A 16,700-nucleotide genomic window follows, 5' to 3' on the forward strand; every position below is an offset into this window, starting at 1 on the left:
TTTTCCATGTTTCCTCCTCCTCTCCCTTCCCAACCCTCTACTTCTGACCCCCCCCCCCCCCCCCCCCCCTCAACATGTCTATCCCCATCCCTGCATGTGTGTGTGTCTCCCAATCTCTCCACTCTGCATTCACACTTACCCTTGGTGTTCTGTGTGTTTGGCCTCTTCTCTATTTCCTGTGGTATGATCACTTCCTATTCCTCTGTATTTGCACGGCCTCTTTCTCTTCCTGTGTATTTGGCTTCTCCACTCTGTGCTTCCTTCACCCGTATTCTGGTTGGGTTCCCCTATTTCACTGCTGCTGTTCTCTACATTCAACTCCAACTTGGAAATGTCCTCATCTTAACCTCTGACCATCATATAAACTACCCGTCTCTCTCATATGAACTCTACCAATCATATAAACGACATATCTCTCATATGAACTCGACCCATCATATAAACTACCTATCGCTCTCATTTGAACTCTACCCATCATATAAACTACCCATCATATAAACTACCCGTCTCTCTCATTTGAACTCTACCCATCATATAAACCACCCATCTCTCTCATATGAACTCTACCCATCATATTAACTACCGTCTCTCTTACATGAACTCTACCCATCATATAAACTACCCGTCTCTCTCATATGAACTCTACCCATCAAAAAACTACCCGTCTTTCTCATATGAACTCCACACATCATATAAACTACCCATCTCGCTCATATGAACTCTACCCATTGCTTGCTCTGCTCCTCTGGCCGATACTTCACCGTACCTCGCTACCATCAATCTCCCTCCTTTTCCCCTTTCCATCTCACTTCATCACTCTCTCCCCAAATCCATCTCTACACACCATCATTCAATTTCCTACCTTCTCCACCTCTTGCTTCATAAATGTGGTTTATATGATATCCCCCTACCTTAAACACTTCCCTTCACCCTGCCTGACCCTCTTCCCTGCCCCCTCACCACCCTCTCACCCTGGCTCCACCCCCCTGCAGCAGTGTGAACAGCGCCCACAGTAGTGCCTCCCGCTCCTCCGGAGGCTCTCAGACTCACTCACCCAGTTCGTCCTATCGCTACCGCAGCCTGGCCCAGCCGCCACCAGGGAACGCTCACCGCCTCAGCAGTGTCTCCTCCCACGACTCAGGCTTCATATCACAGGACGCCAACGTCTACTCCAAGCCTCCCTCGCCCATGCCCTCTGACATCACCAGCCAGGTATGACTGCCGTCACAGATGTCGCTGCAGTGCTGAAACGTAGCTCCGCCCTCTACTCTTCTGCCTGACGTCTCTTGGTTTTGCGTTATTTCTCCTTCTTCTCTTCCTTTCTGCAGAAGTCATCAAGTTCCGCATCCTCAGAGGCATCCGAGACCTGCCAGTCAGTCAGTGAGTGCAGCTCTCCCACAACGGTGAGTACAACAGCTCCCTCGCACTCCTGTCCTAATGTGTGGCTCTCCCGTTTCTTTCAGTCAGTCACACGATTAACTGACTTTGAAAAAGAATGTGAATACACTATAGCCGTGCTCATTCTAGTTGTCTGGGTTTTGCGTACCGTAATGTTGTGCCGTATACGGTGTATGAGAGAAGCTGGTAAAACTGACCAGCAGGATTCTCTCCGTAAGTATGTGAACTTCATCAGCCCAGGTGAACTTGTGGTCATCTGCTCTGTCACCGCTGATCTCTTGTCTTTGCCCTCTTTTCTTCTGCTACTCAGACACTTTGTGTGTGTGTGTGTGTTTGGGAGTGCAGATGCACGTACTTGCGTGCCTGCACCTGTGTGTATGCACCTGTGTGTGTGTATATGTATGTACGGTATGACCCAGAGGTCACATCACAAAGGCTCCTCTCATAAGCCTTTGGCGTTGATGGACGCTCTGACGATCACGATCTTGTCTCTCCGTTCCGCAGTCTGGCTCGTCCTTCGCTACCTTCCGCCCTGCTCTCTCTCACACTGGCTCCATCAGGCCTCTCTCTGTCATACTTCCTGCGTCCCCACCCTATAACTGCTCCCCTGGATCCAACACTACCTCTCCCACATCAAAGGTTCCTTGCTGGAAGGTTTGTTTTCATCTGCACACTTTACTTTGCAATTTTTAGTATTTTTTAAATATTTTTTTGGTTTGTGTTTTAATTTGTGCTTCTTGAGTTAACGCTTATTCACCAGGTTTTTCTTTTCATTTCACCATCTGCTTAACTCATTCATGATTTCATTACTTTGCTCCCTAACCTCTGTGCCTTTTGTGTTGTCGTTGGCCAACAGTCTCACCCCCTGGTTTCAAATCTCCTGTGTGATGATTTGCTAAACTGAGCAGACCCTGGTGTTACGGAGTCTAGTTGATAGGTAATCGACTAGTTGGACTGTTCCCCAGACTCCAGGCGTAGGGATTTGTACAATGCTTAACAAGGCTATTGAACTTAACATTGGTGTCTGTCTTTATTCCTTAATCCAACTTATCATACAGAAACATGGTATCAGAAGTGGCTCGGAAAACACACGTTTGTTATTTTTGTAGCTAAGTACAGTATAGGCGCAGTTACGTTCCATATGCGAACACAAGCCGTTTCCTACTCACAACACTGATCAACTCGTTGTTAGCTGGCTAGCTAGCATCACTACCTACCTCCATGACTGAAGGCAAAGAAATCTCCTATTCCATTGCTATGGCAGCGAACATTCCGCCACCAAATCACATGGTTCTCACAGGGGACTGGAATACTAATTGGGACAACTTCAGGGATGAATTCGAGGACTATGCGCTGGCGACCGGTCTACATGAGAAAACCAACGAGGTACAAGCGGCAACTCTGAGGAGTTTAATGGGCAGCGAATGCAGGCATATCTACCGGCACAATCTCACCCTCACGGCACGACAACAGTGTGATGCAAAGGCTATATTGGATGCATTGGAGAATTACTTCAAACCCACCAGAAACGTAATTTACGAGCGGTTCGTTTTCGGAAGCTGCAAACAGGAAGAGGGTGAGTCAGTACACAACTTTGTAACCCGTTTGAGAGAGAAATCCGCCACTTGTGAATACGGGGGATTGAAAGATGAACTGATTCGTGACAGAATAGTACTGGGAATTGCAAATGAGAATACGCGCCGGCGTCTACTGAAAGAGAGAGGCTTAACATTAGTAACTGCCATCGAAATGTGCCGCACTGCTGAAGTCACTGACATGAGAATGAGAGCAATGGAAACGGAAACCCCACGCTCCGACGTTGATACTGTTCACGCTGTTGCTAGGCAGACATTCAGACAAAACCAATCGAGGCAGAGTAATTCACCACGAACGGTGAACACAGAGAGCCCCGTAGCATGTAAATACTGTGGGAATACACACACACGTGGCAAAGAGCACTGCCCGGCCTATGGAAAACCATGCAGAGCTTGTGGAACTAATAATCACTTTGCAAAAGTGTGTCGCAAAAGCAAAAGAAGGGTGAGTGAGGGCAAGATTCACTGTGTTGATGATGTTACTCAATGTTCAGAGCTGAACAGTGAAAGTGACATTTACATGCATGAATCCATTGGGGCTGTACACTCAAGAGGGAAGAAATGGTTTGTGACACTACGATTACACAACAAGCAACAACAATGTCAACTGGATTCGGGTGCTACATGCAACGTAATGAGCTACAAAGACAAAATCAATCTGGCACCTGACACACATCTATTTCCCAGCGATACTAGACTAAAGCTGTACTCAGGAGAACTAATGAGCTCTATGGGCACCTTTGAGACCGAATGTGTTATTCGGGGACGCAAACACAAGCTGGAGTTTGAGATTGTGAAAACCAGTCAAAATCCTCTCCTCTCAGGCTCTACATGCGAACGCCTGGGACTGATGCAGTTCACTGTACCAAATGACCTGCATATTGTGGATCATGTCCAGCATGGACCCCTGTCCAAAGAACAACTACTCAGCAGATATGACGATGTATTCAACATGCCCGTTGAATCAGTGCCTGGGGAGGTACACTTTGAAGTGGATGAGAGCATTACTCCAGTCCAGTGTGCTCCTCGCAATGTGCCCATTGCAATGAAAGTGGCTGTGAAGGCCCAGCTGGACAAGTATGAGGCCGATGGCCACATGACATCTGTGACTGAACCAACTGACTGGATCAGCAATATGGTCATAGTGAAAAAACCAGAGAAGCTGAGGGTCTGCATCGACCCAAAGCATCTGAACCAAGCACTGAAACGATCCCACTACATCATGCCGACACTAGAGGATGTCCTCTATAAGCTTCCCAAGGCCAGGATTTTCACCTTGGTGGATGCCCGAGATGCATTCCTTCAATGCAAGCTGGACGAAGAAAGCAGCTTCATGACTACCTTCTGGACCCCCTGGGGTCGGAAACGCTGGCTCAAGCTCCCGTTTGGTGTCTCAGTGGCGCCTGAGGTATACCAACGCAAGCAGCACGAGTTACTGGCTGGGCTCAAGGGCATTGAACCCATCGCCGATGATATCCTGATCGTAGGCTGTGGTGAAACAGACGAAGAAGCAGAACGCGACCACGATGTGAAGCTCCTGGCACTGATGGAGCGCTGCCGATCAGTTAAGCTTCGTCTTGGCCTGAAGAAGCTGCAGTTCAAGGTGAAAGACGTCCACTTCCATGGCCACATTCTCTCGGCAAAAGGCCTGAAGCCGGACCCAGACAAGGTCCAAGCGATCCTCGACATGCCAAACCCGTCTGATGCAAAAGGAGTACAGCGTCTCATCGGCTTTGCAAACTATCTTGCAAAGTTCATGCCACACCTATCAGCAGTCTGTGAGCCTCTGCGCCGGTTGCTGGACAAAGACACACCATGGCACTGGCTACCCAAGCACGAGGCCGCAGTGCAGGAGATGAAATATCTGGCTTCATCCATGCCAGTGTTGCGCTACTACGACGTCACGAAGCCTGTCACAATCCAGAGCGACTCTAGCCAAAGGGGACTTGGATGCTGCCTTATGCAGGAAGGCCAGCCCGTTGCGTTTGCCTCGAGAGCGCTCACCCCCACCGAACAAAACTATGCACAAATTGAGAAAGAGTGCCTCAGCATCGTCTTCTCCTGCCAGCGATTCCATCACTACTTATATGGTCGAGAGCTGGTCACCGCTGAAACTGACCACAAACCACTCATTGCCATATTCAGTAAACCTCTCCTCAACGCGCCCAAGAGGCTTCAAAGTATGCTCCTGACTCTGCAAAACTACAGCCTGAAGGTCATTTACAAGCCAGGACCTGAGATGTACATCAGCGACACACTGAGCAGGGCAACAGCACAATGTACAGGTAGAGGCACTGCCTATCAGCGGCAGGCCATCTGTTCGCTACAGCAGGAACAACAAGATGTTCAACAGATCAATCAGGCAGACTACTTAAACGTGACAGATCACCGCCTAGCCCAGATCAGGCAACATACTGACAAGGACGAACACCTACAGTCACTGAAGTCCATGGCTCTCGCAGGTTGGCCATATCTGAAAGAGGAGACACCTTTCACAGTGAGAGAATACTGGACCTTTCGAGATGAGATCAGTGTGCAAAATGGCGTCTTGTTCAGAGGTCAGAAGGTCATTATTCCCAAATCACTACGTCCAGAGATGCTTACCCGCATACACTCCAGTCACGTTGGAGGTGACGCATGCTACCGTCAGGCTCGTGAAACATTATACTGGCCAAACATGCAAGCAGAAATTAAAGACTTTGTCAGCAACTGTACCACATGCAACGAGTACGCTCATGAACAGCAAAAGGAAACCATGATGTCACACGAACTGCCCACAAGGGCCTGGCAAATCATCAGCATGGACTTATTCAGCCACAGACAAAAGGACTATCTTCTCCTCGTTGATCATTACTCTGACTTTTGGGAAATTGAACTGCTCCCTGACTTGTCTGCAGAGACGGTCATAAAGCGCTGCAAGGCGCAGTTTGCAAGGCAAGGTCAGCCTGACAAGGTAATCACGGACAATGGCCCACAATTCACTGCACAGTTCAAGCGTTTCGCCTCAGAATGGGAGTTTGACCACGTGACCTCCTCTCCAAGACACCCAAAAGCAAATGGCAAGGCAGAATCAGCTGTCAAGATTGCAAAAAACCTGTTAAGCAGGGCCTTGCGCGACAGCAACGACCCATGGAAAGCGATCTTACAGTGGAGGAACACACCCACCGAAAACATGGACAGCAGCCCAGCACAACGCCTTCTGTCCAGACGTCTGAAGACTACTATCCCCGTAGCTAACAAGCTACTTGAGCCCTGCGTCATGGTTGGCGTCACGGACAAACTGCGTCACAGAAAGCAGCTCGCTAAGTGCTTCTACGACCGGACTGCTCGAGACCTACCAGAGCTGGAGGTGGGTGAAACTATAAGGATGAAACCGCTGCCGGGAGACCACACAGGACTTTGGAGGCTGGGCACATGCCTACAGAGAGTTGCACCACGTTCTTACCTGGTGGATGTTGGTGGCTCCCTCTATTGTCGCAATCGGGTGGATCTGCGCGTAGCAGAGCAGACAAACCAGAACATGCCATACACTCACCTAGATGAGCTGGATCACAGTCCAGGCCTAAGGGTAAGGGGTGCAGAATTGAGACATGAGCCAACTGAAGGTGAAGCTTCTACCCCACCAAACTCTCCAGCTCGTGGCCCTAATCCTACCCCTGTCAGAGCCAATACTTACTCACGGGTGGGTCGGCTGTGCAAGCCACCGGACAGGCTTACTCTGTAAGCAAGAGACTTAACTTGTTGTCTGTTAATTTAAAAAAATATTTAAAAAATTTAAAAAATTTAAAAAAGGAAGATGACAGCTGAAGTAAAAAGAAAATGTCATGCTTTTCAATTGTTATGACTTGACTATTAAGAACTCAATGTTATGCCGTTATGTTTGCACTTCCTATTGAAAAGGATGATGTTACGGAGTCTAGTTGATAGGTAATCGACTAGTTGGACTGTTCCCCAGACTCCAGGCGTAGGGATTTGTACAATGCTTAACAAGGCTATTGAACTTAACATTGGTGTCTGTCTTTATTCCTTAATCCAACTTATCATACAGAAACACCTGGGTGTCACCCATTTCACATTTCCAAGTCTCACAAACTCAAAAGGCTTCAAACCAATAAACCCACTCATCATCTTGGCCCAATACCAAACACTCACACACAATGAGGAACCCCCCCCCCCCCCCCCCCCCCCCCACACACACACACTACCCCCACACTGTACCCAGATGAAAGGCGTCAAACTGCTGGATAGTGGACAGGTCTCTCTCATTAGAGAGTTCACTCTGTTGCTTTTCACTGCTTCTTATTAACCACCCCCACCTCTTCAGGATTGGTCCAAGGCAGGTTCTTATGAGCAGCCGTTGGCTGCCACGCTTCAGCGGCGGAAGGAGCCCCTGGATAGGCTGAGGGAGAGCGAGGCATCCCCGGGCTCCCAGGGATATGCTGGTGCTCACCCAGACGATGTCCAGAGGCCCCGAATGACCCCCGCCACCATCGCTGCCAAGGTAACAGAGATTTACCCTCGCAATGGTGTGAATACAAGACACATGCTGCTATAACACAACTGTTGGATTGTAACCCCGAATTGGACTTTGGTGGTTATAGTCTGTCCGTTGTGTTTGGTAGTGGTCCCGTGCTCCTACCGTATGATAAGTGTTTTCTAAGGCGATTGATTGCGATACGGTTAGATCCTAGATTGCGATACGGTTCTGGAAACCTTGAACTTAGTTATCATCCTGATCATGTGTTAGTCCACTAGTCACGTGTAGCTCAGTTGGTAGCGCATGAAGCTTTCAGCGGAAGGGTTGTGCGTTCGATTCCCATGGGGGGGACCTGTATGAAGAAAAGTACTCTGATGTACGCACTCTCTGTAAGTTGCTCTGGATAAGAGCGTCTGCTAAATGACAATGTGCTGTTGCTTCCTCCCAGCACGGCGAAGAGGTGTCTCCAGCAGCCAGTGACCTGGCCATGGTTCTGACCCGGGGTCTCAGCATGGAGCAGCAGAAGAGCAACAGGGACTCCCTGCAGTACTCTAGTGGCTACAGCACCCAGACCACCACGCCCTCCTGCTCCGAGGACACTATCCCCTCTCAGGGTACCACTCTGACAAGTACACTCCTTCGCTCGTAGAGTAAACACCAATACATACAGAAGTCAGCCTCACTTACATTAACCAACAGAGAATGCACTCACTGTCCTCTCTCAAGGTAACATACATGTACTATACCCACTCACAACTTAAGAGTATACACATCCCTCTATCTCTCTCTCTCCCCCAGGGTCGGATTATGACTGCTACTCTGTGAATGGAGATGCCGAAGGTGAGGCGTCAACTGACTTTGACAAGTCCTCCACCATCCCCCGCCACAGCAACATCGCCCAGAACTACCGCCGTATGATCCAGACCAAGAGGCCGGCCAGCACCGCTGGTCTGCCTAGTGGAGCCCAGGGCGGAGTGCTTGGAGGGGGAGGGGGCATTGGGACCCCTGGGACTGCCACCATCCGCCGAACCCCATCCACCAAGCCGGGTGTGAGGCGCACCCTGTCCAACGCGGGCCCCATCCCCATCCGCCCCCCCATAGTGCCAGTGAAGACACCCACGGTGCCTGATGCTCCTGGGGGGTACCCCGGGCCTCCGGTACGTGTGGGCAGTGAGGAGTGCGTGTTCTACGTGGCAGATGACTCCTCCCCCAACACGTTGGAGTATGTGAAGGCCTCTCCCAAACGACTGAGCCTGCCCAACACAGCGTGGGGGTCTGGGGGAGCGATGGAGATGAGTGTGTATGTCCAGCAGGCTGCCCAGCACGGCTCTGAGGAGGACCAGATGATAGCCGCTAACCGCCACAGCCTGGTGGAGAAGATAGGAGAGCTGGTGGCCAGTGCCCATGCCCTTGGGGAGGGACAGTTCCCCTTCCCCAACCTTCCTGATGACCCCCCACCTGGCCTGGACCCCCAGCACGACCCCCAGGCCCCCGGGTCAGGCACCGACGTGCTGGTGTCCATCCGCAGGGGTGTGCGGCTCCGCAAGACCGTCTCCAACGACAGGTCAGCGCCCAGGATTTTGTGATGGTCCACAGCGGAGCGGAGGGAGCGCAGCCTGCACCCACCGAGGTGCCCCAACCACTACATGACTCTGTAGTAAAGAAATGAATATGACAACAGAAGATTACAAAAAAATACGTTTTAATTAGAAGTAAATGATAAATAACAATAATAATGCTGATAATGAAAAAGTAAATCGTGAATAATAATGACAGGCTCTAGCCACTATAACTCTATCGTGTCTGGGCGCATGTTTGTTTAATAAGCACCACCATCACCACGGGATCCTCAGACTGTATATAGAGACTCTGTCTGGACTGACTGCCGAGAGAGAGACTGTTTTATAGGGACCTGGACTTCCAGCCACCCTCTCCACCTCCTCCCACAACCCCCCACTCCTCACCCAACCTCTTACCCCCCCATTCTAGAGTAAAACAGAGGGAAGCAGGTGGCAGAGAGACAGATGAAAAGTGGGGTCAGTAGGGGGCTCCATCTCTCCCTCTCCCTTTAGCTCAGGCCACAAGGCTCTGACAATGCACTGTTAGCTTTAAACCATGGCTAACCGCGTAGGTGTGTGTGCGTGTAAGAGGTGGGCAGAGTTCTGCTGCAGGTCAGCTGGTTGTATTTGAGGGTGAGGCTTCTCTCCTCTGTGTCGTTTGTTGTTACCCTCACACTGGGCACACACCGGCTAAATCAACGTTGTTTCCACATCATTTGAATGAAATGACGTTGGACTGACGTGGAATTGACGTCTGTGCCCAGTGGACTGTTTTTATTGTGACATTTGATTTCCTGTTACCACTGTATGAGAAACTACAAAATGAAGCCAGGCGTATATATTTTCTAAATCCAGAGAGAATAAGAAATGGAGCAATAAATGTGTTTTATTTTCTGCTTGCGGAGTGGAGAAACAGAAGCTGTTATCTTAGGTTTAGGTTCTCTTTTTTTTAACTTGCAGGCAATCATCAGGCATGCTCAAGTACATATGACAGTGGCTGTCTAACTTTGGCCATTGGCTTTTCTCAAGTCCTTGCCTGATGTGTTAAAAAAAACAGAAAAATCATTGAAAACTGAAGCACTTTGAAGGTTAATTTCTAGTGTGGCCACTAGGAGTCAGTGTGGTCATGCTATGTGATGAGACGAGGGTGCTGGGGGACTGAGACAGTTGGTTGTCATGCGGTGTGCTGAGTGAGTGCCACAGACCAGTGAGTGAAGCAGTTCAATTGGTGAGAGAATAGGAAGATCGAAAAAGGAAGTGATAAAGAAAGGTGGGAAATGGGAACGGAAGGATACGCCATTGGAGGCATGGTTATGTACAATGGGTCCGTGCTGAAAAGGTTGAATTCCAAAAAACGGATTTATAATTTAGATCATAACATTTATGTAAAGAGAGGGATGGTAAGCTGCTGTACTTGTCATCACCTGTTGTGAGTCTCAAACATGAGATCCATAGCTCATGTGAACCATGTGCAGCCTTACTCGGGAGCTGGCTTTGCTAAAGACATTAGAATGAAAGTGACTATAGCCAGGGAGAAACAGTGAGGATAATGTAAGGGGTTGCCAGAAGAAGAAGGGGGGAATTTATGTTTACAGAGTTAGCTGAAAGAGAGTTGCTGCAGCGGAGAGAGATGGAATGAGCATTTCACTGCCTGTTCATACTGTAAGCCCGAGTCGAGAGTCAGACGCACAGGAGGAAGTCAAGACTAGAAACTGTATGAATATATATATAGTAACCTTTCATAAAATTATGTTGCCATATTTTTGCAATAATGTTATGCTGTAGTCTTACTTTTGTAAATGAAAAAAAAGAGAAGAATTTCCAGAGAACAATGAATCACAGTGATATAGGATCTGAGCAGGCAGAGAGCATTATTCTGACTGCTGTGCTGTAGGGTAGTGATGAACTTCATGGATGTCTGCCCAATGCTCCCTAGCAGTGACTGTTGATGTCCTCACCTTGACTACAATGACCATTACAAACTGTATCTCAATGCTTATTTTGTTTAAAAAAATGTTTTTTTATTTATTTAGCCTAAATAAGAGCACTGTTTTAGAAATGCCTGTGGCTGTTTTCAAGCGAGGATCTGCTTTGAGAAGATGAAACACCTGGTATTGTAGAATATTGCTCATCTGCTGGAGTGCCTGTAGTACTTCCGCAAGGGGCTCTGTAAGAGGGTGTGTGGGTGTGACGCGGCAGGGTGGGGCGGGGGAGGAAGGGGAGAGACCAGCAGTCTGGAGGGAGTGGCCCAGGGTGGATGTGACCTCCCCTGGCACAGTGCATTCTCAACCAGAGGATGCTCATCCAGAGAATGTCTGCAAAGCACAGGTCAGAACGATGTATATTTATATATACATATATACATACATATACTGTTTAAGAAGTTGAACACTAATTGTACAGGTTAAATTGCTAGAATCTAAAAAAAAAAAAAAAAAAAAACGTTTTACTCACATTACTTCACATTACTGAAGAAAAAAAGGCAAATGTCAACTGTGTGACAGCAATATGGGAGTGTGTTTATTAGCCAATTTAACAATACAACTTCTTGTCTAACAAAAAGGTAAACATGTTTACTGTCTTTTTAACTGTGCAGATTTAACTCTGGCAATTATTCTGTTCCAATTTCTTGTCATGCTTGAATTACTCTGCTTCATTCTGATTGTGTGTGATGCTCCTTACCGTTCCCGAGACCCCAACTCTGTAAGCGTCACTTCTGTCAGAGCATTAGAGAAAGACAGGATGTGGCACAGAGACAGACAGAGCGAGTGAGACTGGGCTGTTTGCTAGTGTGTGTTAGACTGAGAGGACCCCTACAGGGGAACTACAGGGATGTCATGCCTGGGATGAGGTGACACTCTCCAAGACCCCATGGTGGATGACTAGCAGTCACCCTCACTCCCTCACACCCCCACAGCTGGGCTGTCTCTGGGTCCACACTCTCTTTCCCTCTTTCCTCACTATCACTCGCTTCTCGCCATCCTCCCACTGGGCATAGATGTCAGTTTAACGTCTAGTTTCGATTTACATTTGGTTGAGTTGTTATCCAACAATAATTCAACATTAAATCAACAACAAAAAAAGTATGTTAAAAGTTGGGTGTGCGAAGAAGACGGAATGCCCTAGCGTTGATTACTTTTTGCACATCCAATTAATTTTCCAAGTTGATTCAACGTCATCGCATAGTTTTTTGGGGGTTGGAATGATGTGGAAACAACGTTGATTTAACCAGATTTTGCCCAGTGGGCTACCCCCACTTATACTCTCAATAAATGAACTTGTTTCTTTTCAACCTCTTATCCACCCATCCACCACAACCCCAACTCCTACTAGCAGCTCACTCCATAGCTTGCCTCAGCCTCAGCATCAGCTCTTAAGCCAGAGCCAAGCCCAAACTCCCAACAGGACTTTGAGTGAAACACTTTCCCGCTGGGGCTAATGCAAGGACAGGGAATAACTGTGTCATCACAATAAAATGCTGGTTTCACATGAGAAGAACAACACTTCCATGAGAACGTGATATGATGTCTCATGCTGGCTGGATTATAGCTAATGAAATCATTTAAGTTAAACCTTAACTTCCCTCTAAGTGAGTGTTAATTTGCGATAAGTGCCCATGTGACTTCTCTCTCTCAAATGGGGTGAGTTGTTTGTCTGTGTATCCTGCTGCGCTTGCCATGGGTGGTGTGTCCATAGTGTTAGCGCTGTCGCGAGGGGAATGGAGCAAATGGGTTGATGGGAGTGTTTTAGCATAATACACTTTTCTCTTCATGTTGAGTGAGGTTTGCACAGTGCTGTGTAGAGACGTATTTTTCACTTCCGTGTCTCTGCAATACAGCCACGGTCGCAAGTTACACTTATTTAAATAGCTTTTTGAATACTTATGCAGATCACTTTCACAATTTCAATAATAGAGAAAATGTGTTTTCATTGCCTTGTGAGTTTCACTGTGTGTGATTTAATACTCCCCCCGCTAAGCTATATAGAAATAACAATGGAACTCATTCATAATGTGGGATACTGGATATGTAACAGGAGTCTATAGGTCTCATTGGGTCTCTATAATGCATTGCCTAACACAGATCAACCTGTCCTCCCCCTCTTAATCCTGGATAAGAGCTTGGTTAATCAGCCTTATTACTGTAAGAACATTAGAAAGTGGATGACTGTCAGGAAATCCTCTGGACTATAGTCATTCTGGCCAACACAGACCGTAACACTGTATGCCTTTATAGTCTAGGCTGGTGTTAGTGTCCGACCAGTACACACAGCCGTACTGTGACCTTGCAAATCACTTTATGCCGTTGTAAGGTAGCCAAACAGCCCAACCCCCTCTTCCTTTAACTAGCTTATAATTCATATGTTCAAGCATATGTCAGGGCAAAGATTGAATCAAGCTGGGTAGCTGTGGGGTGTAGGTCATGTATGGAGGTTATACTGTACGTGGTCTAGGAGTAGTTTGTTTACATTGTCCACAGGTGTTGCGTTGGTGTGTCTTCGTGCTCATGAAGTCTACCCTGATGTATGTTGAGGATCTCTGACACTGATGAAGAAACATAGACTCTGCCTCGACACAAGGTGGCTACACGCCCACTCTCCCACCCACACACAGCCTGTCCCCGTCTATTTAAAAAGACCAACAAAGTCACCCCACAACGATGTCACCATCCGTTAACTCAACGCTGTCAGCTCCTGAGATGTAGTCAGGCAGGGAGGAGGTGACTCGCATTTCCAGGTGCCATGGTAACAGAACTGAATGTCTTTTCACTTGTGGATTCTCAGTGGTTTCCTCTCTCTTCCTCTTCCCAAAGCCCAATCCAATATTAAAGCTAAACCAATGCATCTATGAACTTGACCCTTGCCACAGTTTTTATGAAGTCATTATTTTCATTACGGTATTGTGAAGAGATATGATGTGTGCATATGTTTTTGTACAAAACCCCCTCCAATGGAGTCACGTAACGCTACATGCTTTCTGTCTTCTAATTTCTCTCCTCTTTAATTTATTGTGCCCTTTTCTCCAAGGCTGTTTTGCCTCTTTTGCTGATGACAAGTTTTTCTTTTTGTAATATTAATCCTTTTAATTTTGTTAACTTTAGTCACTGCTAATGTAACAAAACGCACTGTGATGATTCCAGTATTAATAAAATATGTACTTAAACTGTGCGCGAGTTTGAGAGACGAGTCCTTCATTTGTCATTTAAAAATGTGTTTTAGCGGGAATAAACAGCTCTCACTGTTAAACTAGAGGTTGAGAGTCGATAGGTAGAGCCAAGCCTTTGTTCCGTGTTTGGTCGACAGGGGGCGCCAGAGATCTGCTAGGACTAACACAGGATGCTTTAGAACTCAGCAAGACAGATTCTGATTCCAGGAGGGGGATGTCTGTCGGTAGCGCCAATTGATGCGTGTATCTCACCCAAAACTTCAATTAAGTTCAGCAGTGTGCCAACACGATGCTCAGTGTAGCTTGAAATAACAGAATGACCAGAGGGACAGAATACTGAAGTGTTGGTCTGTCTGGTTTATTTGGTCTATATGTCACCCCGGTGTTACTGCTAGGAGATCATGCAGAAGCTCATCCTGGACTCCACACAACGAGTTCGTGACGTCAGTACATGGAAAAACCAGTCTGCCTTCATTAAACCACTGACAGAACAAGGACGAATCCCCTTTACTTAATGTCATCTCCCTAGCCACCATTTAAACCACACAAAGGAAACTTTAATTCAAAATAAGTGGAGCACAATTAAGCTGAGAACGCCTGACTTTGAAACTCATGGGGACTTGGGGGCCTCTGCCTGAGTGAGACTGTATGGGTAAGGCAGGGGGTTTCATTTCCACTGTTCTTTGCTTCCCATTTTGTTGAAACTAATTAAATGTTTAAAGGTACAAGTTGAGCTCCACTAATAGCAAGCTGGTGGAGGAGATATTGAATGAGGTATTTCGTTGTTGTAGTTGAAGACCATGAGAGGGTTAGTAATTGTGGGGTATATGGTGGGATGCTTTGTCAAAAAATAAATATATTTTACAACTACATTCAAAGTTCGCGATAACAGGCTTTTTACCAGACTTCAAACTTATGTCTAGCCTACTACAAGTTCACAACTTGAGGAACTTAGAACAATTCAGAGTTGTGAAACCAATGCTGCATGCATATCAGTAATACAGCCCACACCTTGCAAGTTGATGTCTTTCATAACCAAACCTGATCAAGCGAGACACTTTGTTTACTTCTTTTTTAAATCTTCTGTGGTCTCATTCATTTAAAAAAATCTTACATTTATACTTGAACTTTGTCGTAAGATCATTTGACAGTGTGCTTACATTCGATTCTTAAAAGATACTGAGCATAAACTATCTTGCTTACGCAGTTTCTAAGAAGCCATTTGTAATTTACGCACCTGTGATCTATAAATCTCAAATTAATTTACTATTGATGGCACCTGAACGTGCCTTACAATCAGCGATTTCCCCTTATAGAATGCTAGCACAAATGAGGATTTAGTCAGGAATAGCCATGGACCAAAAGAGAAAGCTAACTTTTTGGAGACGATCACGGCGGTGGTAGAGGAGATTGAAGACTGGCAACCCGTATTATTCGGCGGACTTAATAGTGGGTTGACGAAGCCAAACGGGTATCTTGGGAGTGTGTCGCCGCTGCAGTGAACGAGGTGGGGCAGCAAGACAGAACTGTGGCTGATGTGAAAGAGAAATGGTCTGACCTTATACTGCAAGAGGAAAAAAATAATAGCCATACATAACCTCAGCATTAAGGCAACGGAAGGGGGGAGGGGGAGCTCTCCCAAATGGACCAGCGCATCTGGGCAATCATTGTTTAAAGCGCATACACTGGTCCATGTCCCGACGGCGACAGTAAATGTAAAAAAAAAAAAAAAAAAAAAAAAAGTTCTATTTGAACTTTTCTGCTTTATTTTTCATATGGTTTAATCCCAACTTTTACATCGTTTAGCAGTAACATCGGAAACGGTGAAGTCGGCACCCGAAACCCCCACGACTGCGTCTGTAATGTCTGCTTCCAACTCTCAAACATGTAGATCCCCAGAACGCAGCTCACTTCCCAGATCCCGATCACCTGAATTCGGATCACCTGTTCACACACCTGTATGTCATTATCACACAATATTTAGTTCAGTTCTTTGCACCCCACAATTGTGAGGTTTTGTTTTGTGACACACTTCTATTCGGAGGTCTGTTTTTCTAAAGCCTCCCGAGTATGACACCTTTTGCCTATTCCCTGCCTGTACTTTCGGATTTCCTGTTATCAACCTGTTGCCTGATCTCCCAGACGATGTTACTAGCCTTTTCCCTGCCTGTACTGTTGCCTTTTTTGGACCCCCTTTGTATGGCCTTCTGCCTGCCCCTGGACCCAGCTACCTGCCGCCTCCTGTGGTCCTTTACAAAAACACCCGCTGCGCCCTGCGCTTGAAACCAGCTGTCTCCCATCGTGTTCATTACAGCATCACTGGATCACGGTAAGTAATTAATAGAATGTTTAACTTTGGTTGTCAGTAACTTATATACAATACATACACTGATTTATTTTAATTCACATAGAAACGGGGGGAGCTGCTTAGCAGCTCGTGCGCCGGTTGAGGGTGGCCCCTCCACCAAGGGAAGCTGCGTTGCCACACACCACCCAGGGATAAAGTG

The 16,700-nt window shown here is 47.0% G+C and overlaps 1 protein-coding gene across 3 annotated transcripts in view; it reads left to right on the forward strand.

Moving 5' to 3' along the window:
- mtss1lb (MTSS I-BAR domain containing 2b) overlaps nucleotides 1–14,195 on the forward strand; it is an 85,322-nt gene extending 71,127 nt beyond the window's left edge. The window contains exons 10-14 of one of the 3 annotated variants that reach the window (XM_038969724.1): nucleotides 993–1,212; nucleotides 1,329–1,403; nucleotides 7,318–7,494; nucleotides 7,919–8,084; nucleotides 8,269–14,195. In XM_038969724.1, coding sequence (XP_038825652.1) covers nucleotides 993–1,212; nucleotides 1,329–1,403; nucleotides 7,318–7,494; nucleotides 7,919–8,084; nucleotides 8,269–9,056 — 1,426 coding nt within the window. In that variant the 3' untranslated portion in view covers nucleotides 9,057–14,195. The remainder of the gene's footprint in view (nucleotides 1–992; nucleotides 1,213–1,328; nucleotides 1,404–7,317; nucleotides 7,495–7,918; nucleotides 8,085–8,268) is intronic. The other 2 variants (XM_038969725.1, XM_038969726.1) reach the window with 2 other exon arrangements.
- Nucleotides 14,196–16,700: the final 2,505 nt, after the last annotated feature.

This window comes from Salvelinus namaycush, chromosome 30 (genome assembly GCF_016432855.1).
Source record: "Salvelinus namaycush isolate Seneca chromosome 30, SaNama_1.0, whole genome shotgun sequence".
NCBI lineage: Eukaryota > Metazoa > Chordata > Actinopteri > Salmoniformes > Salmonidae > Salvelinus > Salvelinus namaycush.